The sequence below is a fragment of the Buceros rhinoceros genome, unplaced genomic scaffold, assembly GCF_000710305.1.
Source record: "Buceros rhinoceros silvestris isolate BGI_N320 unplaced genomic scaffold, ASM71030v1 scaffold16736, whole genome shotgun sequence".
In the NCBI taxonomy this organism is placed as follows: domain Eukaryota; kingdom Metazoa; phylum Chordata; class Aves; order Bucerotiformes; family Bucerotidae; genus Buceros; species Buceros rhinoceros.
The window spans coordinates 34,781-57,277 of NW_010416115.1; the positions used below are offsets into that span (position 1 = coordinate 34,781).

A 22,497-nucleotide genomic window follows, 5' to 3' on the forward strand; every position below is an offset into this window, starting at 1 on the left:
CAGGAATATGGGTGTGGGTGGTTTGCATGAGTGAGGAGCAAGTAGGATGACAAATTTTGTTTGGAAGGCTGTAACAACCATAGAAGACAGTTACAGATACAAACAAGAGTATCATGTTTAATGCTTAAGGTGCTGAGCACTTTTTCAACTCCACTTCTTTATTCAGTCAGTTCTGGACAGCCAGGCTCCTAGATGAGTTGAAATGTGGCCGGGTGTGCTGAAAGGATTGTGATCAATAGCTCGATAGTTTGGTGGCTGGTAACAAGCAGGGATCTTTGAGAGTGGATCCAGGAACCAAGTTGTGCAACATCTCCATGAACAGGTGACAGGATGATGGTGCTGAATACACTCTCGGCAACTTGGAAGTCGTGCCGATTTAGAGAGGGTGACAGTCCCACTCAGTGGCACTGCGGTATTCAGTGGGACCTTGAGAAACATGATTACTGGGGCAGTGGTGTTCAGCGGGAAGCAGAAGGTTCTTTGAGTGTTACAAGCCAGTGTTAGTCCATGCTGGGAGACCCACCTCCCATGGTAGCATAAGGGACAGCAGACTTTGGCAAGTGTTTGGGAGGTTCAAGTTAGATGTTAAAATAAGCTTATTCAGGCCAGAGAAATGAGGGACCCTCCAGCCTTGGAGGCTTTCAAGTCTTTTGAGCAAAGCTGTTATCACCCTGGTCCAGTGCTGGCAATTGTCTTCTCTAGTCCAGCATCTTTCTCAGAGACCTGCAGAAGTCTGTCCTAACCAGAGTGACTTCTGTTATTGTTAAAATTGAAAGTCTTGAACAGTAACATCCCCTCCTTTTGAGGCAGGACTGGACTCAGTTATTTATATTTGCTTAGGAAGAAGCCATGTGTTTCAGGTGATGACTGTATTTGCATGCAGTGGCTGATGGAGTATTGAGGATTACTTGTGAAGGCAAGAGTTGCCCTCGAGCTGTGCAGTGTGATGGAAGGCTGCATGGCAGAAATGTCTGTTTACACTAAAAGGAGAAAAACAAAAGTTGTTTTGCAGATGCTCAAAAGGAGAAAAAAAGAGGCTCTGGACTGGAACTGTGCTGCAAAGAAAAAGATGTGTTACTTTTTCAGAGTGATAGATGGCAACATGCTTTCTGTTTTGGGAGCCTAAAAGCAAAAGGTTTATTATGGAGAAGAAAAACCCCTAAGAAACCCCCGGTAGCTTTCTGTTACATTTTATGAATTTTTACATTGTCGCTTCCCTGAGGTACATGTGAAAATATTGTGAAAGCAGAATTGAGTTGAAACACTGTGTGGTAGGATGATGCACAGTGTCTTGCAGGATGAAAGCTCCCTGCATGCTGTGCCAGAACTGTCCTCTGCCCAGGCTGGAAGTGCCTGGGGCAGCAAACATGACTGTCTGCTTCCAGCAAACTTAGCAGCACTCCACAAATAGCAGATCAGATTTTATTATGATTGGTTTTAAAAGAAAACCATGAAAACCCCAGAAGCCACCCCAAGGCTTGAGCAGTGAGATGGACTAGATTATTTTGAAGAAGGACAATGAGTTGCTGCTGGGCGACCACAGGGACTCCAGAGGAGTTTCCAGTGGGGTGTTGCGATCATCTGCTGAAATGTTTGAATGCTCACCCCCAGTGCAGAGCAGACCAGACCATTCAGGCTAATGAAGAAGAAAATCTTGGGGAAAACATCTGATCTAGAGAGTCCTCATGGCTCTTGAGTGTCTGGTAATGCTGCTCAGACAATACTCAAAGCTGTTTGAATACACCAGTGCTTTTTTCTAGTACCAGTACCATAGCTCTATTTAGGTACACCTCTAACCAAAGGAAGACGTGAGCAAAGCTGATGCTTTAATTCCACGTGTTCAGGTAAGAACGAAATCTTTGAAGGAACAGAAGAATTCCTGGGGACCCTCTCTCTGGTATCCTAGAGGACAGCCTGCTATCCTGCAAGAGTCCCTGTGCATGCCATACTTTTAGAGATGATGGTATGTCCTTCTCTTCTTGCCAGAGCCTGTGCTGTTTTTGAAGACCACAGGTGTTAATGTCACATAATTCTCTTTCAGAGTAACTGAAGGAGAGATGTTCCTGATAGGAAGCAAAGGTGGGAAGTAGCTTGATGGATACATTTTTCTAGGCAGTGACTGGTAAATCTCTGTGCCCTTGCAAAGGGCGTACAGAATGGAAACATAATTCAAAAATAGTGTGAGTCTCTGATAATACAGCCCTGGCTCAACTTGGGGAAAAATGAAAAAACCAAACACGTGCACGACCTGCACTAGGAAATGCTGTGACTACCTGTGTCTTGCTCTAAGTGTGAGTAAAACAGGTTCCTTGTCTCCCCAGTCACCCAGGCATTTGTAGTGTGCAGGTACTTGCAGAAGGGTACCCAAAGTCCACAACCAGCCTCTAGGGTGATGTGCCAGATGATGCTTTCCTTTCCCAAGCTGAAGTGCACCAGTAGGAGAACAGCAAGAATCAGCTTTTCCAAGGAGATGTGCTGCTCAGAGGAGACTAGGCTGTGTGGTGTGCTGTGATCTGAGCTCGGCAGGAGCTGTAAGCTGTACCCCACAGCCTCTTGCAGAGACTTCTTGAGTTCCTGCAGCTCTTGCACCTGTGCTGGACCCGCTGCACACTGCACGAACCCTGCCCAGGCTCTGCTTTTGCTGGAGTTCATTGACTGAAGGCAGAGGGAGGCTCATGCGCAGGAGCAGAGGTGGAGTGCTGTGGTGGTATGGCAGGCGAAGCTGCACGAAATCCATGTGCTCCTTGGAAGACCTACTAATCCTGTTTAGTTTATCCCTGTCTAGCTTGTGATTTGTCTTCTCAAATGATGCATACAAACCCTCTGCCCTCCTCTGGAGTGTATTTACTATATAACAGATTTGCTGTAAACTGTTTTGAGGAAGTTAGTCTCGAACTTTACGTGATGTTGGAATCTTTTGTGTCTCTTTATGAAGCTGGCACAGTAATTGTCATAGTCCAATAGCAAGATGCTGAGAGAGAAATTAATTAGTTTCAAAAATTACTTACAGTAGCTTTAGGAATATGAAAGTTAGTCCTTTAATCTCTGCGTGTGGTTGAGATGCTTCTTTCTTTTCAGATAAAGTTCTCATTTTAGTACTGTCAGGTTTTTGCAGAATAACCGGTAGTCCTCTCAGTTATTCAGGGCCAAGCCTGGCTGGTTTAAAAAGCACTAAGCTTCACTCTGATTGCAAACCAGCTTTTCTACGTGAGGCTGAAGCAATATCCACGAACACCTCTTTTTATCTTGGCTTTGCAGCATAGCATGTAATTTTCTGTACTGCTTGAGCTTCAGCGTCTAGGCAACGAGGTGAGCTGAGGACCTGGTTTCATACTCAAGTCTTTGTTTTTTTTAAAACAGACCAACTCTCAGTCTAAAACCTCCGATATTATTCAAGTACATCAAGGTACATCAAGGAAATGTGAAATGACATATTTGGAACAAAGGCTTGTTTGTAGTTAGATGATTTCATACAGGGTCCTGAGCACTTGGTCAGATATGGAGGGGCTGGAGCAGGATTTGCCTCTCCCCTGCCCTCCCATGAGTATAGTAAATGTGACTTGGATTGGTGAAACCTGCACAGAGCAATTTTGTGTGGACACTACAGCTGAGCAGATTGTGTTTTTCTTCTGAAATGTCTCTTGCTGTTCAGGATGGTGTCAGGTGTCGGGTTTTCTTTTTGAATGCATCCTCTGGGGAGTTGCATTTCGTGTGGATTCAGACCCTGTTGTTGGTGCTCTGCTTAGTGAAGGGCTCCCAGAGGAGCTGGTCTTCATTGGGCTGGGTGACTGATGTGGTGTCTTGGCAGTAGAGACACACATAACCTGCTTTTCTGTAAGATGCTGACTTGAAAAGGCATTAAACTGGCTCTTGTGTTTTGGTCTTAGCATTCAGGCAGCATTACTGAGGTCTTTAGCAATGGAAAACTTGGCTCAAATGTTACTAGAAAATGGCTTGCAGTAGTTTATAGGGTGCACAAAGGCCTGGGTTCCTTGAGTCTGGGCGTACACTGTCCTGTGGACTCCAGAGCTGGCTCAGTGGGCACTGGCTGTGGCCTGGTGTCCCCTGTGGTTCAGGAGGGCTCCAGCTGCTTTTGCTCAGTCTTCCTTGTGCCAGAGCGTACTCTAGAGATGCATGGTTTGGGAGGAGACTGAGTTGATTTAAGCCCGTTATCCCTCTTAATTGCAGGTGTGTCAGGAGTAAAAGCTGATCGCTTTGAGGAAGCAATGGCAGCAAAGCACTGTGCACTGTCACTGGTGGGAGAGCCCATCATGTACCCGGAGATCAACTGCTTCGTGAAGCTCCTGCACCAGCACAGCATCTCGAGTTTCCTGGTTACAAATGCACAGTTCCCAGATGAGATTAGGTAAGAGTAGGACAGAGTAACTCCCTACTAAAACATTTGAGTGTTGACCTGTGTTTTAATTCCACTTGTGTTGTTCAGAGTCAGTTCTGCATGAGCACTGACAATGAAAAGCCCACTTGGTGTCTGTTTGATTTTTAAGCTTAATCTCCCTATGCTCTTTCCTCCCATTTGATTTTCTTTTCTATCTCTTAAAGTATGATTACTTCTGAAAACAATGAGAATGTGATATAGTACCTCCTGGAGGTGCGAGGGAAGGAGAACAGCGGGTGAGCTGTACTTTATGCTTGGGGACCTGGATAACTGGTGTGAGTGTTTCTGACAGCTAGAACGGCAGGCTGAGCTCATAAATTGCCTTTTTGGTTTGTGTGCTCCTCTTGCAGCCTGGTCTTTGTTCTAACTCTGTAAGACTAGCCAAAAGAGCTCAAAACAATCTCTACAGCCCAGAATCTCCAGCAGGACCCAGAATGCAGGTTAAAAAAAGGTGAGAATCACATGCTCAGCTGCAAAAGTGGGCTCAGTAGTTTTTAACTTCTCTGAGACTTGAGCTTAAGGTTCAAAACACTTTAATGAACTCTGAAAGTCCTTGCAAATGGAAGAAATTCCTATGTCTTGAGCATCCAGGCTGCTTTTAATGAAATCTGAAGCAGTGTGGCAAGGAAGCACAGCGTGTGGTGTGAGCTGTGTGGTGGCTGGGGACTTCTCAGAACACTGCCAGCTCATGATGCTGACAAGGTCCAACCCTGGAGTTACGTGAGTGCGTTAGCGGAGCTGTACACAGGGTCGTTTTGGTATGTTGCTCAGCTTGTACATTCAGCTTGGTGCCTCTCCATGTGAGCACTTTCTGCTAGAGCTTCCTTTTCCCTTTCTTCTCGTGGTCTGAGGGGGGAGAGCATCCAATTTTTGAGTGAGTAATTATACACTACAAAGGCTTTCCAAATGATTGAATAATTGTGTAATCAAGTTACTTTAAGTCATGTATTATGTGCCTGATAGACAAATTGCTCTTCCCTAAAAATAGCATTTTAAAAAGAGCGCACATGCTGTTTTGAGGCTCTTTCTTAGGATCTGCTGAATGTTTTTAAAAAGAAACAAAGTGATAAAACGCTAGTCTTGTTGTTTTATATTGCAACTGATCTTTGGCTGAAAGCAAATGATTTGCTTAATATGGGAGGTGAAATGTGCACCAAGCTCACTCTGCTGCTGCCAGCAGAGGGGAGCTGCAGTCTAAAAGTCACTCCTCAAATAGCAGTGTGACCTCTGGGTCAAATAGAGGGGTGGCTGGGGGTGTTCACTGGGTTTAGGAGAGGGACTTGCTGGGTCTCCAACATGGTGCTGCTGGTGCCTTCCTCCTTTCCTCCTCCTCGTGTACCTGGGCTGCAGCTTCATCTGCCTCCAGGCAGACACATGTTTTCATGAATTGAAGGAGGTTTAATAGCATGTGAGCTTGTGTTGAACAGTTACCTGGCTCTTGTCCTCTTCCTTCTCTTGTTTCTGATTAGTGGCTGTGGACAAGACTCTTTGCATATGTTTGCATTTATGAGCACCAGTAATAATAATAATAATGAGCAGATGCTTATTATTGCTCATAAGCAAATGTTTAGTTTTGATACTGATGTTTCTGTTCTTTGTGTGTTGACTAGGCTGTGTCCTGTTTGGCTTGTGAAACCACTCACGGCCAGTGGCCTGAAGTCAATTTATTGCTCGAGTTGTGCTGTGCTACTTGGTCATGATTCCTGTCTGAGTTTAGATGTGGTAAATGCTGAGAATTTGCTCTGCTGGATGTGATCTCAGTTGCATGAGCTAGCTTGGAAATTACAACCAAAAATTAAGGAGGAATGTTGGAAAGCCCATCTTAGTACCATGCAATTAATTTTCCTGTTAATTATGAAACATAGCTGTGTTCTGGGAACATCAGTTTGTGTGGGACTGAAATCCCTCTCTGGGATCTCCAATTCCTTTGCTTTTTCCTGTGTAACAGTGAGTCTGGCTCTTGCCTGTCCTTAGGATTGAGACGCTCAGAGAAGAGATGATTTTTCTCAGTTCATGTTTTGAAAAACTCTGGCTCCATTTTCAGTGCCTTTTAATTAGGCAAATGCAGCATTAAGTACAGAAAACAGTATTTTGGCTCTGCCCTTTGAAACTGAATACTTCAATCCAGTTATGCCTAGAACATTTGGTCATTTTTGGAGATTGTGGCTTTGGGCTGCCAGTCCAGCCAAGCTTGTTTACAAAACAGGTCTGTTTCTTTAACCTCAAATGTTAGGTTTGTTCTGGGCCATTTCATTCTTCTGTCAAAATACGTACAAAGATTATGTTCAGGTAAGTCATTTGAATATCCAGGTTAGAGGATTTTTCTGGATGTTAAGAGCTGCTTGGTCTTGTGCTGGCTGGTTCTTGTCCCTTTGTCACCTTTGGAGAGGGCAGAGGGTTGGTGTATTTTTAGGCAGCACTGTTTGGCAGCGGAACAATAGCTTCTAATTTCTTCTTTTCTCTATAAAGAGCCAATCTGGGACTGCAGCCTGCTCATTAACAGGCTTCACAAAAACCACTTGCAAAATGTTGTCTTAAAACTGTTAAGAGCTAAAGAGTTCTGTGGTGCCATGAGGATGCTGTCACTGCGTCTCAGAGACCATGTGGGGTGAGGGTGTGTGCATTACACTCACAGGCTTTACCTGTTTTGTCTGACAAGGGAGCTAGGTTTAGGTTGTTCCTCTTAATGCCCTTCATTACCCCTTTGCTAATGGACTGCAGTGTTGCTGCTTCTTTCTACCCTTGGGGTTTATGAGCGGGATTAGTTTGAAGCCAGGCCTTTCACACAGTGGAGGATGTTTAATCTTTTTAGAAGTTACCATGTTGGGCTCACAGATGCTGTGCTCTCTAGCATTATGTGACCAGAAAGGCTATACCGCAGGATTTATGTGAAATAAGAGCTTTGGAAGTGGAAGGAGAACATGTTGGGGGATTGTGTTTGGGTTTATTTTCAAAAGAGCTTTGATTTCTTTTCAAAAAATCATTTGACTGATGATGGCAGCTGCAGGTCAGGTAGGCTCAGTGTGTCCAGCAGTAGAAGCTGGCTGAATTATGGCTGTATTTCTAGTGAATGAGATTTTTTTCCACGGGCCAGGGCAAACAGAACTTGGGAAGGGGCTCAGCTTTATGGTTTTTAATTATGGGGGTTGCGATGAGTGGCAGAGCCTTTCAGTGCCTCATGTGAAGTCCTGCCAGCCTGCTCGGGGAAACCTTTCTTGAATGTGTTACAGCTACGCTGGAGTGAAAAGTATTCCAGTTCAGTGAGGAAAAGCTAATTTAAATGTCAGCCCAGGCCTCTGTGTGTGACATTTTTAGCTTTGGGGTGTGTCATTTGTTGAAAGTAGGTTGTAACATCTTACTATTAAGATGACGGTCACTTGGCAGAGATGAGCCACTGCACTTTGATAGTTTTCCCTGTAAATACTGTGCAGCTCCTGTTGCTACAGGACCAGTGGAGCGGCTTGTTTGGAGATACTGTATTTTATGTGTGCTTTGGTAGGAAAACACGAATTCAGCTAGCAGTAACATCTGAAAACAGCAATTCCCTTCTCTTTATTTCCAAGGAACCTTGAGCCAGTAACGCAGCTGTACGTCAGTGTGGATGCCAGCACCAAAGAGAGCCTGAAGAGAATTGATCGACCCCTCTTCAAGGATTTCTGGCAGAGGTTTCTAGACAGTTTAAAGGCCTTGTCTGAAAAGGTACCCAGTTAAGAATGTATTAAATATTTTTTTTCCTTCTGCACCTCACCTACTCAGGATAAAAGTAGAGCATTTGAGAGACTTAAGGTGGACTGTGGAGTGGGTTTGGATGCTTTGGGAGCATGTGTAGATCTTTTGTACATTAAGGTGTATGAAGTCCAGCAAATTTGATCAGTTTTCCATATGGGGAGAAATTTAATAGAAAAGGAGAGCAGAATGTGGGTCAAATGGGACAGTAAGCTCTGCCGTGAATATAAGATGCTGTGAGAGATGAAGCAATTATAAAATACTAGAAGATTTCCTACTGACGTGTTTACACTGAAAGCAGGCTGCTGGAGGAAAGCTGGCAATTTGGGAAGCCAAGGAAGGGTCAGAGATCCTCTTGTGGTGCTTAGCACTGGTTCTCAAAGGCTCCCTTCAAACTGCAGAACACCAAAGATGTTAAAATGTGTGTGCTGGAGTTTACCAGCCCTAGTCACCTTCCTGCTGCATAGAAACCTGCATATTTCTGGGAGATTTACCAAAAATACTAGATCTGAGCATAACAGCAAGGGTGACCTGCTACGCTGTCAGTGGTTTGTAATAGTTTGTGTCCATCTGAGACAGCTGAACAGTGACTTAAAGGCCCATGGGATCATGTCTGCTTCTCTCAGCTCAGAACTTAGTCTACCATCTAAGTTCTTTTAGTAGTTAATGAAGTACTGGTAGTCCCAGCAACCCATGAATTAGTAAGAATAGTGCTTCATGGGCACATCTTTTCTCTTATTTCCTGATACTATGTCCTGATGGAAGCAAGCGCTTCTGTTGGCAGAAGCTGACGTGTTACCTGCTGAGACGAACAAACAAGAGACTATTTCATTTGAATAATGAGTTTTTCTGCCTTCTGAGGTGACAGTGTTGGACCATTTTCTGCCAAAGGTACTTACATTAGTACAGCTGGGAGATGTACTCAGTGTAATGGAGGGATGCTTTCTTCTGCAGAGGCATGTGAGTAGCTTGATCAAGCTCTTTGTGTGCAAGTGTGCTGGCTGATCTTGTTAAGCAAAATCTCAGGCCGAACTCTGAGCTTACTGAAATCAGGTACAAATTTAACTCACACAGAGAACTTGAGGAGGCTGTGAGGAAAGAAGGGGAGCTAAAATTCTGAAGGTGAAAATATTGACAAATTCCTTGGGGAACTTGCTTTTGCCTATCATTTCTTTCCTTCTGCCTCTCTTGACCCTGGATACGTGTAGTTCATCATTGCTGTGCGTTGTCAGAAATTTCCTTGCAAAGAATTGAAGGTGAAACTATTGGCAAGTCTGTCCATACAGCTAAAAATACTCCGGTCAAAGTGAAGAGGAGAGGAAGAAGGTGCTCAACTAGCGGGTGCAGTTTCTCCTCAAAGCACCTTGTAGGGTCCTTGAAACACTGATAACACAAGAGCCAATTAATAGTTGCTCTGGTTATAATACCCTGTTCCGCCAGCTCAGCTGTGTATTGCATCATCACACGTCGGGACAGTGAGGAGTCTTGGCAAAGCTGCTGTTAGGTTTTTCTCTTAATGTTGTAATGGTTCTGGTACCTAAAAATTACCTTGAACTGCTTCTGGGCGGAAGCACCTTCCTGTTTCCCCCTGAGCACATAGCTCGATGTTCACATGTGGTGTTAAGCACTGTTCTGTAGGACTGTGATGAATGAGAGGTGCTGAAAGCTAATGCAGCTGCTGATTCCTGAGAAATACAGCTCCTCTTTCAGAGCGGGTGGGTAAGTGCTGATGCATTGTGTTGGAAGTGATGCTAATGTATCTGGAAACAAAATACAAGTCACATTTTTTTCACACTGCCTGACAAACCATCCAGGCTTAGTCAATTCTTCAGAGACCGAGAGAAGCTGGTTCTGTGGCTGATCTGAGTCACTGCTAATGAGAATCAGGGATAGGTTTGATCTATAAAAATGGATGAAGGGGGTTTTGAAAAACACAATGGCAAACACAGCAAGGCCCAACTTGTGGTGTTTGGCAAGTGCTGTTCCTGCACAGTTGCCCTGTCTGCTGGCTGTACCTGGGGCTCTGTGCCTGGGCACTGCAGGTGTACAGATAGAGATTGGTCTGGCTGTCTGTTGATAATCCAGACAGACAAGTGGGAGGAAGGAAGAGAAGACATGGTCCTAGGTAAGAAAGGAGTGAGGATATCTCTTTGCTGTTCTCTTAACTGCCAACAAAATGCAGGTTGATCCTTATTAAAAATAGGAATGGAAGGGCCTGGACAAAGAGGTGGGTTTCAAATCTGTTGCCTTAGTGAGGTGGTTACACTGATAATGGATTTCATGATTTTAGCTAAAGACCTGCACAAAGTTCTTGAGCTCTTCATGAAGGATGATATTTAATAATGAATTGTTCCCAGTATGATTTGATAGTGTCATACAGCATGTGGATGATTGGGTGCTACAGCATTTTCAAAGGAAGTCAAGGAATAAAAGATTTCTACCCAAGTACGTTGAAAATATCTGGAGACAAGATGGTGATGGCCATACCAGCAGCACCATGGTCCATATGGTTCAACTACACTGCAGCATCTGAGCATACTTTCTCACCTGTTGAGAGTAAGACAAGTCTGGAAGCAAGTGGCTGCTGATCATGGATGTTCATGGGTTTGATGAGCATTGGGAAGATGGTTTCTGTGGTCCCTCCTGTGTTCTGGGGAGCACTCTTCCATCCTTGACATGGTGTCACCTCTTCTGTCTGTATCTTCTTGACTTAATCACGATAAGTCCTGTCCAATCCGCTCAATACCCTGTACCTTGTGGTACTTGCTGTGCTGCCAGACACCACGTTGGCATTGAACCACTTTAACTGGCAGGAGAGAGGTGCCAATGTTCTCTTAGAGATTGGAGCCACACACAAAAGAAACGGTGGGGGGGGAAAGCCCTTTAGGTTAATAGATGTTATGGCACTGCTGGAACCGATGACAAAGCAGAACCTGATCCTTCCTGCCTTTCCAGGAGGGTCACAAAAAACAAAAGAACCAGCTGATTGGCACTTTTTGGAGTTCAGATAGACTTGTATCTTTAGACATCACATGCAGCTCTTGCTTTAAATCTTGGGTCAAACCTTGCCCTCAGTCTCTTCTCTTGAAGTAAGATTTCACAGAGAAACAGGGTCATGGCTCTGGCAGCAAGGTGTAGCAAATGTCTTTTTCCTTTGTTTAAAAAAAGGACCAAAAAATGAATTCTTAGCTCTGCTCATCCTGGAATATCACCCGTTTGACAGCCCATGGATTTGATGCCTCTGGCTCTCTCCTTGCTGCAAGGTGCTCGAGCTAGTTTGTTCAGAGAAAGGCATGAAATACAAGAACATCTCCTATTTTCATCTTCCTGGTCTGCATTTGCCTGCTGCTGACAGGTCGTTCCTTTGACGTTTCTGGATGAGGAAGATGCCAGCCTGCGTGTTTAAATGCTTTCAGGCTTCCATCTGGTGCTGTTTACTTTAGTCTTACTGGTTTTTCTCTGATGTGAGCCTTTCTTCCAAGTTACCCTTGGCTTCGAGGTGATTCCAAATGTAGTGTAAATACATTGAGTTACAGCTTAAGCACGTTTTAGTGCTTATTATATAATATATGATGGTAACAATAGCTTTTCTGAACAGAGCACATTTGATTTGCATGGAGATGATTTACTAGTTACTGGAGGGGGGGAGCTGTTTGGTGGAGCCTGGTCGGTTTCTGAGCTAAAGAGAATTTAAATGTGGAACTTACAACAGATGTTAGAATCAGTAATCAATTTTGCCACTATAAATTTAGAAGAATTTGACTCTTCTGCAGAGCAAATGCTCTCTACCAGCTGTGTGCTTGTTTTAATGGTTTTGCTAATGAGGCTTCTGGTGGGAGCCTTTTGAAATGCAGCATGATGAGTGTTACAAAGGTACGATATTTAATATTAAGTTATTGTCTCTAAATACATCATCTCCTTTCAGTTTAGCTTACAGTAAGCAGTGATCCAAACAAGCCTTCAGCAAGATTCTTCGCTGCAGAGGGGGTGAAATCTTATCTTCTGTCTGTTCCAGTACCTCTTGGTTGGACTGCAGGCAAGAAAGGGGGAAGGATGGTCATAAACACCCCTCACAATCTAAACGCTGTGTTATTCCAAGCTGCTGGTTGTTACTGGCTGCCTCATGAAGATAGGCTTGTGAGGCTGCAGGGAAGATGTCTGTGGCCACCCAGTGAGCCTGAGGCAGAGGTGCAGGTAAAAATCTGTGTTATTTTAGTCCTTGTCTGTTATCCCAGATCAATCCCCCCCTCCATTACCACCAGCTGCTTTGGGGTAGCCAGGCCCGTGGGTTGTTCATTTGCTGCTTGTTCTTGTCAGGGGAGCTGCTATGGCTGCAGAGAGGCTGCCCAGCTGCAACCCATGTTGTCAGTGGAAGGCAGTTCTCCCTCTTCCCATGTCTTTTGGACATGGGCTCAGACCTATGAAGTGTAAATAGGAGGAACAGAGAGCCCTCCTCCTCTTCCAAGTTCCTTCTTTCACCCCTGAACTGGCATTATTTAGCTTGCCTGGCTTTTCTGCTACTTAGCATTTAAGAAGCACTTCCTATTTTTACCATTTATTAAACATCTTTCTTTTGCCTTGAGCTCTGCCTAGAGGTGGCATGAGAGATGCCAGACTTAGCTTTTAGAGAACTTGGTTCTAATGACTCTTGCTTCCCCCTTCCAGCTCTTCTGTTTAACCTGCTCCCTAGCAAAGGGCTGCTCTGCTCCCTGGGGCTTGGCTCTGGGAGCCAGAATTCGCAGCTGCCCCAGCAGGCCCCATGCTCTTGGACTTCTCACGTTTTCATTCTGTAGTTGTGAAATCAAGCAGTATCTTCATGGAAAAGCACTCTGAGAAGACAGAGCATGGGTGTGGTTTTATGTGAACTCTTAAAAAGGAAAGAACGAGTCTAAAATTCTGCTTGTGGCAACCAGGCAAAGGAAACTTGTATCTGCACTGTATTTTTAAACATTTTTATTTAAGCCTATAAAAGTAACTGGGCCAAGTGCCATGGATGGGGATTGCGCAGAGCAGCACTAAAGCTCTGTTCTGCTCAATGCATCAGCTGCTGGATTTCTCTGCTTGCTGACCGATTATCTGTGGCTCTACCATGGTGATTTGGATAGGAAGCATTTGTTGAGTTCATTGAATCTATTCATTTGATGTTTCAGGAAAGATGAGTTGACAAAGCATCTGCAGAAGTGATCTACTTACTCATCTGGGATGGCAAGGGTATAATTGAGGCAAAAACACTGCAACTGAGAAACTGGATTTTATGGGAGTGTGGTAAGGGATGTACTGGTGCTTCTCTGACAGAGGGAACATACTCATGGACTGGAAGGCAACTAAAATGAGGGAGACTTATTAGTTTGGAGAGGGTGAGAAATGCTCTCATAAGGGGTTGGCTCTGGAGCGAGTAGTACAGGCAAGTTCAGATGACAGAGGACAGGCTGCAGGGTCCAGGCTGGCAGAAGTAGCTGGAGTAACACTTGGATTTGGTGCCCCAGGACTGCTCAGTGTCATATGTTGTCTGCTGGAATGGGCTCTGGGAAGGCTTCTCTGCTTGAGGGTGAGATTGGAGTGTTCAGCTCCAGCTGCTGCTGAAGGTGATTTGACCTAATTGAGTTGGTTTGGGCCTGAAGCAGCTGAGGAACACTCAGACTCTCCCTCTGGTTCTCCTTTAGGGTGGGATCATGCAGCAGGTAGGTGGCAATAGAGCTCAGGGAATGGTTGTGTCCTTGGTGCTCTGCTTGTCCATAATCATCTTCCTCAGCTCCCATTTTAGATTCTTTGGTTCCCAGAGTGCCAGCAGGACTCATGGATTCCTGTGAAATGTACAGGATTTTATTTCTCCATTACAGATTGGACTCAGACTCTGTTGCAGAAGGTGAAGACTGCATGACATTGCTAGCTTTGTGCAGCGCTTGCTCAGCAGCTGTCCTGCCAAAGGCTCTGACCCCTGTTCAGCAGCTGCTTTACGAGCCTGCCCGTGTGGAGCATTGTTCCTGTGCATGCTTGGGTGGAAGGTGTCACCTCCTGGCATGTCTTGCTCTGCACCAGCACTGTGTAGGAGAGCTCTCCGGCTGGAACTGGACTGTTTAATAGGATGGGCAGTTAAAATGATTAAAGCTTGTTTACCTTTCCATAATGTTGGTTACTTTAGAGCCTGACTCCTGAGTTAAGGCTTTACAAGAGCAGTAAGCTTAATCGATAAGAATTTATTTCAGACTCCTTGTTTATGTTGTTCTTTGTTAAATGAAGGGCAGGATTTTCAGCAAACCATGGTGGGGCTTTCAGTGCTATTTTTAGATGATTTAGACAAAACCCAGGAGAAAAATATTGTTAAATCCTTTGCTTCGCAGACTGCGAGAGTGATATTTAACAAGGTAATTATGTTTTTATGGAGCATTAATCTCTGCTTTTATCGTTTGGCTCTTGAAGTCGCATTGCTGGTTTGTTGTTCCCTGAGATAAGTGTCAGTTTATTCTCTTAAATACAATAGCCTCTCCCAGGGGTTGGACAAGCCAGGATGCCATGCTGATAGTCACGTGTCCGTCATGTCTGCATCACTGGCTGCTGCTGGCTGTGAGTTACACCCACAAGTGCTGACATTTTGTCAAATCCTGGATTCTCTCTTTTTCTTAAACATGATGCCTCTTCAGTTTTTGTTATCCCCCAATTGCTCACTTAAACCATCATTAAGGGATTCATTAAAATGCAGTTTGTTCTCCTACCCTGTATCCTCCATTGCTGATTTGGGGGAATATTCTTTCAGAGGCCTGCAAAATTTCAGTGGGATGTTTTCCTGGCTGAAATTTCCAACTATGGAGGTCTGTAAGGAAGCATCTTTGGCTGGATTTATAAATAACAGTTGGGATGGCTTAATCCTGAACAGCCAGCAGCTGGTGTGGAGACTGGGTTCCTCACTGGATCCAAAGTGACTTTGAATGTTCAGTTTGCTCTTCAGCTAGAAGGACTTGGCTAAAGCTGGGCTCTGTTTTTAAACTGCTCTTACCCCTTCCTCCCTTCACATACAAATGCCATTAAGTTCCCTAGTCCGTGTCTTAAGATGCTTTGCATGCTATTGTTTGCAAACTTCCCTCTTCAGGGTTTCCCTCCATGTCTGTAGTTTGTTCTTAATACTGTCCTTCTCTTGACTCCTCGCTGCCAGGGTTACAACTGCGCATTAAGTGGCACGTTTGAAATGGTGCTTCTTCAGGACCCCCACACCAGGTACCACAGGCTATCCTTGTCTTTGGCCAAGTGGTAAAGCCTGAGACACAGGGTCTTGGAGCCAGAGGAGTGTGATACATGGAGCAGTAGCTGGGACATTTGGGGGAATGTGAAGCGAGAGGAGGCTGAGGAAAGTCCCAGAGGGTGGTTTCAGCTCTTCCCCATCATGAGACTGGTCTGAATGCCTCTTCCCTTTCTGCATGTGACCAGCCACGAGTATGTCTACTCCATCGTGTGACCTTGCATGCAAAGTGCTGGTTCAGGCAAAGGTGGAGATGCCTACTCGGCTTAAAGAGAAATCATGTTTCTGGTCAGATCAAAGCAAGTCAGTGATTCTCCTGGATTTTGCACTTCTTTGGCGAAGGGACTGGTTTGCAGATGGGAAGGAGCTGAGGTGGCCAAGCGCGTCAGCTGCTGGCCAAGCTCCTGGGCTTGTCCTCACTTTGAAGAGCAGCAGCTGGAGCTGAACAAAGTGCTTGTCACTTGGTGCCTGTGTGGCAGGTCCCTGCTGCTGCAGCAGCTGCTGCTGTGACCTGTGGGACTGTGGCTGTACTTAATTAGAGGATGCCCAAGCAGAAAAGGTCCTGATCTCACCTATATTTGGGAGCCTTCACAAGAGCATCCCTGTCAAGCTTCTGGTTTAAGTCCTTTCAAAGTCAGTGGGAGCTGGGCACAAACTTGGAGCTTTGCTGAAGGCTTTTATCCTGGGGAAAGGGCTTCTTAGTTCCACACATTCCCTTTCTGCTCAGATTTGAGCCTGTCTTTGATTGTGGGGACTCTCTGTCACAGGGCTCAGTAGGAGCAGTGCCCAGGCTCCTGCTGATGCTTTTTCTGGCTGCTGGGTGTTAAATACACAGTATTTCCCCAGGAAATTAAATGCTGTCAAGCTGTGTGGTCTGTTTAGCATCCTGCTTGAAGCGGTTTTTGCTGATGATCTGATATGATCTGTTTTAATGCTACTCTTCTATTTTACATTGCATTTTACATTCTGTTCTCTGTGTTGCATTGGACTTTTCCCCCTTACTATAGATTTTACACAATAGTTCCTTGAAACTGCCCTAGAAATATTGAAAAGAGATAAGTAATCACTGGAATGTTGTTGGTGCTGATTTACAAGACTAAAAATGAGTCCATGGGAAATAGATAAGGAGCAGTCATGGCTGTGGATTTACTTAAGACCAACATTTTTAGGTCTCAGAACAAGGTTGTTGCTATACTTGGTTTTATTTCTAGAGATTTTTAACTAAAAGCTGATGAATTTCTACTGAAGTGTGAAGCAATAAAGTAGATTACAAGCAATAGGTGGCAAGTACAGGAAGAGTAATTGCAGAGGGGAATGACTTAGGATGCTGATTTAGGGAGGTAAGATAATGAAATTTATTTTCTCCTTGGTTTCCAGTCTGGATCACTTATTCTTGTGCTTTGTACATCAGCAGGGCTGAGGGGCTTTTCTGTTTTAAAGTTCTGACTTGGGAATTAGTGCTGACATGCTTTGTCTCGCTCCAGAATTTTCTTTTTATTTCAAAGCTGGAGAATACAAACCGATTTTGTATGATACGAGTACAGTTGACTGATTTCGGTCTTTTAAAACAAATTGGTGCAAACCAAAATTCCAACTTTCATGTTTTTGTAATTATTATTCATGATAGGTTTTTGATCTTACTTTCACGGCTTTGGAAGAATAAGGAATTCTGTACAGCTTTCAGGCTTGGCACCTCAGAATGATACAACTTCAGAAACAATTTTGTTTCTTACAGAATTACATTAAAACTGAAATAATGACCATTGCTTTGCTCTGGTCTTCGTCTAAGGGGACTGACTTGGGATCCAAGTGTCAAGATGGGATGTAGGATGAGTCCCTCATCGTTTGGCCACGAGGACCTTGGAATTAGCTTTGTTACCTGATTTCTCTTGCGAAGAACAGGCATGAGTTTTGCATGAAAAGATAGTACCAGGCTTGTGGTTTATTTTGGGATTTGGGGAGTTTTTGCTTTTTTCTAAAGTCTGGGGGTGTCTTATTAAAAAGAAACCCCAGTTTCTTTGGCATTAGAACTGGAATTTTGTGGTGGAGCTGCAGTGGGACCCAAAAAGAGGGTGGTGGTGAGGAGGTTGGTTTACTTCCTAGTCATGACTTGGGGACAGTTGTCATGCTGTAAGATCCTGGGCGAAGACCAAGGGCTTTGGTGCTGATGCGCAGGTAAGTGCTGAGGTGAGCGTTCTCTTTCCTAGCAGTAAAATCGAAGCTCAGAGCTTTGCTCTGGTTTCACAGCAGAGTAGCTAATGTGCTAATTATCCTATGGGAATAGGCACCTTTTTTAGCAATGAAGACAAAGCCTGAACTTGCTTTAAACTAGTGTATTAATAGCAAATGCTCAAACAATGTATGTTTTTAGAAGATTCCTACGCAGCATAACCTATTCAGGGTTTTTGCTTTAATGACTTTAACCTGTAGAAAGGAAGCTGAAAACTTTTGTGCTCTGTGCTGAGTTAATCTTTAAAAGGAAAAAACCTTCTCTGTGGTGCAGATTCACTCAACAGAATGCTCTCAGATGCTCGCAGTGTGACTTTTTAGAGGACATAATTTCTCCAGTGTTCAGGGCTGGTCGTGTAGTGGTAGATGAGCCCAAATGAAGTGACAAGCCCTTTATTTAAGGGGAGGGTTACCAAAAAGAATTACCAAGGGGAGGGTTACCAAAAGAATTGATTAATCTGCCATCCTTCCAAGGGCCCTGAGTCTTTCCCTGGTAATGTTCTTCTGGAGTGTGATGGCTGCCACAGCTCATCTGCAGAGCTGCTGGAAGCCTGGAGGCTCAGCGGTGCTGGATTTGGGAGAGGCAGGAGTGATCTCCAGACTAAGCTGGAAGGGTTTGGAAAGCTGGGAAATTTGGGGGGGGTTGGGATTTGAGGGGCTCAGCGGTGCTGGATTTGGGAGAGGCAGGAGTGATCTCCAGACTGAGCTGGAAGGGTTTGGAAAGCTGTGAAATTTGGGGGGTGTTGGCATTTGAGGTTTCCTTTTGCTGTGTTTTGGCTCTTTTATGCTTCCTGGAGTTTTATGCAGAAAGATGTGTTATGGACGATGGGGAATAGATTCTTGGCTGCAAGTTTTTTTTCTGATCACATCTCTGTGACAAGTAATTTCTAAGTGTGAAAATTGCTTTATCTTTATTCAGGACTCACTCACTTTGCAAGGTGTTGCATAACCTGAACAAGGGAACTGCATCGAGTCTTTGAAGAGGATGGCTTGTCCCTTTGTGGTGGCATTCCCTTGGACAGGGCAGCTCACATTCTGCTGCCGGGCAAGAGCAAGGAGCTTGCTGAGAGCACCAGTGCTGTGCTGGGCTGCAGGACTGCACACGTGTTTTAGGCTGGTTTTGTATCATGATCAGAATGGGCCCTTGCCAGCTGGGAAGCTCTGGAAACCTGTCATGAAGGCAGCTTGCAAGTCAAGCTCCTTGATGGGAGTAAGAAATACTAATAGAATTAAAGCTGGCTTTTGAAGTGGCTTCCTGCTCATCATTTAATACCTGCAAAGAAAAGGAGCAATTTTTGTTTAGCATCTCCATCATAATTTCTTCTCCAAGAGTGCTTTCCTAACTGAAGCAATGCACTGAAGCAATGACAATGTTGGTCTTGTTACTGGAGATTTATGTTGAGGAGTCTCTGGATGAAATGCCATTTTCTGTCTCTAAGGAAAGTATATGATTGTTCAGAATATCTGACTTCAAGGTAACAAGTTGAAATAAAAATGAGGGGTTTTTTTAGGTTTACTTCCAAACAGTAGGACACTGTTACTCTGCTTTATCAAAAGAGCAGATTCAAGTGACATCATCCAAGGTAGAACCTCAGTGCGTGGTTTGGAGGAGGAGGTTTGTCTACTCTTTGCTTTTGTCCCAGCCTTCTCCAGTCCTGCTTCCACTGCCTCCCTGCCCCAGCTGGAGAAGGGACATGCTCCCCTGCCCCAGCCAGACACATATCCATCCAGCAACCTGCCCTTGGCAGCACAGTTGACACATTCACCCTTCCCTCTTCTTGAGATGAGACTTGTGATGTTTCAGGAAGAATAATTATATTTGATCTATGAAAAGACAACTGTTGAAGAGGAGGGAATTAGAAAGAAATGATTAAAAAGGCAGCCCCAATCCCTCTTGGTTACTGAAGTGAGAGAGAGCACTTTGTCAAAGTGACGTGTGAATCCTCTGTTAACATCTGGGGTAGTGGGTGCCGGGAGAGCTTGGAAGGTTGGTAGCTCCCAACAGGATGCTGCTGCTGGGCCCTGGAACTGCCCATTTCTGGTGAGCTGATTGTCTGCATAAAGAGCTTTTTGGCATAAAATAGATGCAGTTCCATGCCCTCAACTCTCACCCATTCAAAAGGCTCGTTACCATATTAATTTTTCTTTTCTGCTGGCATTCTCCTTGTGGCTGACTGAAGTGAAATAACGGTCACTTTCCTGGAAACATGGGGCCTAAAGCGTTGCAGACTGCTTTTATATCCTGATGGTTTAGATCATTGAATTCGCGGTGCTTAAGCTCTTACTCCTTGTTTTTCAGTGCTTTAAGAGCATCTCCTGGGGCCCTGTTGTACAACCAAATACAAATAATACACTAATAACACAGGAGGGTGTATTTGTCCTGCCAGCCATCTGCAGGGGTTACTCATATGTAACATTTTGTGGTATTAGGCCCTTAGTCATTTTGATCTGTCCTGTGTACCGCTGCTTTAAAAGTGGCTTTTCTCTCTGCTCAGACAACACTTGAGATGTTGCCCTCTGGAAAGAGGATTCTTCAGTCACAGTATTAATTTCATATTTCTCTACCTTTTCTTCTGTATCCCTTTGGCAGCATTTTAGTTTCTTTACCTGCTTCTTTCACCACCGGTTCTGATTAGTTAATATGGTTTTTGTGATAGTTCAGTTACAGAAGTGATGGATAATACACACAGGCTGCAGTTATTACTTGTCAGTTAGTGCTGCCCTGTGGGGGAAAAGCGCTTTTAATGCACTTCTAGCAGTTTTAGACTTCTAAAAGTAAGTACTTCGTAAAACTAACTTTAGTTATCTAGGATGTACATTGGAGGGTATTAAAAATGAGATTTAAATGTGAGGAAAAACCCTCTGCCTTCATGCAGCCCTTCATTGCTGTCAGAAGAAACACCCACTGAAGCATTGTACTTCATGTACATTAGAAAATGTCGCGAGAAAAGTAGACTGATAGTGTTTCATCCTCTCCACAAAACTGGTCTTGCCATATTGCGTGTACTTGGCTCTGACAGTGTATTCAGCCTGAGCTCTGAACCGTTTTTTGGTGGCATTTGTTTAGTCCCTCTGCAGAATGAGTCTAAAATGAATAAATGAATTGCATTTTTTCTTAGTTTGCAGAAAAGCCATTTGCTTGCCTCTGCCTACCTCCAGATTGGGAGAACACAAATTCTTAGTTATAAGAACAAAGCACAGTGGCTATGAGCCTTCACACCAGCTTTCATGTCACACCATCCTTTTGTATTGGTGGCAGCCACTGGGAAGCAGCACAGCTCTTCCAGTTGCTGTTGGTATTTTGTGGCCTTTCCTGAACCTGCCCTGTCTGCTCTGGCAGTTGCAGGGACCACCTGGGCAAATGAGGCACGCATGAAAGAAGCTGGCAAGTGGTGGAGGCTGTGCCTGGGATCTCAGGGGGAAGCAGGGCTCTGTGGGGTCAGTCCCATGTTTATGAACCCTAGAGGACTCCTGTCTTCTGTCTCAGCAGAGGATTGAGCAAAGTGTTTAAGAGCAAGCCATGAAACCTTCCTCTGTGCTGCCTCCTGGAGAGCTGTCCCAGGGAGAGACATTCTGGTGATGGCCATAAGTGTGGTGCTGGGGGCTGGCCAATATTGCTGAGTGTGTTTCCTCTTTAATAACCATTTATGTTAACCCTTGCAGTCAGATTTCATCCATGTTTAATAGACCAGGGGGTTTATAGCGCTGCCACCATATTTTTGGCAAGAAACCTGAGCTGTGGGCAGTCCCCTCCAGCATGGTCTCTTGTGGGGTGTTGGGTGTATTTGGCCCATGCTTCTGCCAGCATGGATGGAGGGTGAACCAGTGTGGTGCTCCATGCCCCCTTCCACCTCCCCCCCCATAAAAAACATAGGGCAGTCCTCTGAAATCACACTGTGGCAGTCCCAGAGTTATCTCCCTCCATCAGTTGACTTCAATTTTTACTGCTAACAAAGATGCTACTAGTTTTTCTTTTATTGCTACAAGTGGTGCTTTCAGTCTCAAGAAAACATTTTCTATCCTTTTGAAGTCTCATGAATGAATTGAACTTCAGGAGAACACTTGGTGGCATTTTCTAAGCTTGCTCTGAGCAGTGTGGCAGTATTGGAGATGACACTTGTCACACATGTCCTTCAGGGTAGCAAATGCCCTCCTGAACTGCCAGCACTTGGGATACCTAAAGGTCTTGCCCTCACTGCTCAGCAGAGGGGACACACAAAGCTCTGTCCAATCCACTTCACACTCAGGCTGGGTAGAAGTATCTTTCATTAGTTTGTATGAGCTTTCCATACATACTTTATATTAGTCTTTACCCTTAAGTCCAGCACTTGAGACCAATTTCTGCTAGTCCAGTCTCCCATTATCTGTACATCATGTTTGAATTCCCCAAAGAGCAAGTAGGTGCTGTCTGAAGACCAAGTGGATTTTCTCACACTTTCCTCCCCAAGTGGATTTTCTGTGCTGTGTTTTTGTGTTAAGATTCTTTTCTTTTTTCCCTTTTTCCATCCTCCCTGGCTGTGGCTATGCTGCTCAGGCTGCATTTAATGGACCTGCTGTCCCACTTGCTGTGTGCTCATTGCCAACCTACATTTTACATGCATGAGGCACATCCAGAAATTTGCTCGCTCTTAGTACAAAACCATCCTGGAAAGAAGAAATAAAAGCCCCTAAACGCTTCAGTTCGTGATGGTCTCCCTGCTCTGATTGCACTGGGGACCTGATCTCCCAGTCTGAGAACTGGATCTGAATCTGCAACCTTTTGGTAGGGACTGGTATTAAATAGGTTTTTTATTTACTTTTTCCTTGAAACTGCCTGCATTTGTTTACCACTGTGAGCTGACCTTTGGGGAGACATTTCTCGGTTAATTGGGTGTCTGATCACTTCAGGCGATTGACAGGCGTGTGTGTATTG

The 22,497-nt window shown here is 44.6% G+C and overlaps 1 protein-coding gene across 1 annotated transcript in view; it reads left to right on the forward strand.

The window, feature by feature from the left end:
* Window positions 1–22,497, forward strand: part of TYW1 (tRNA-yW synthesizing protein 1 homolog (S. cerevisiae)) — an 81,509-nt gene that overhangs the window by 33,822 nt on the left and 25,190 nt on the right. The window contains exons 11-12 of the mRNA XM_010137696.1: window positions 4,189–4,366; window positions 7,960–8,095. Coding sequence (XP_010135998.1) covers window positions 4,189–4,366; window positions 7,960–8,095 — 314 coding nt within the window. The remainder of the gene's footprint in view (window positions 1–4,188; window positions 4,367–7,959; window positions 8,096–22,497) is intronic.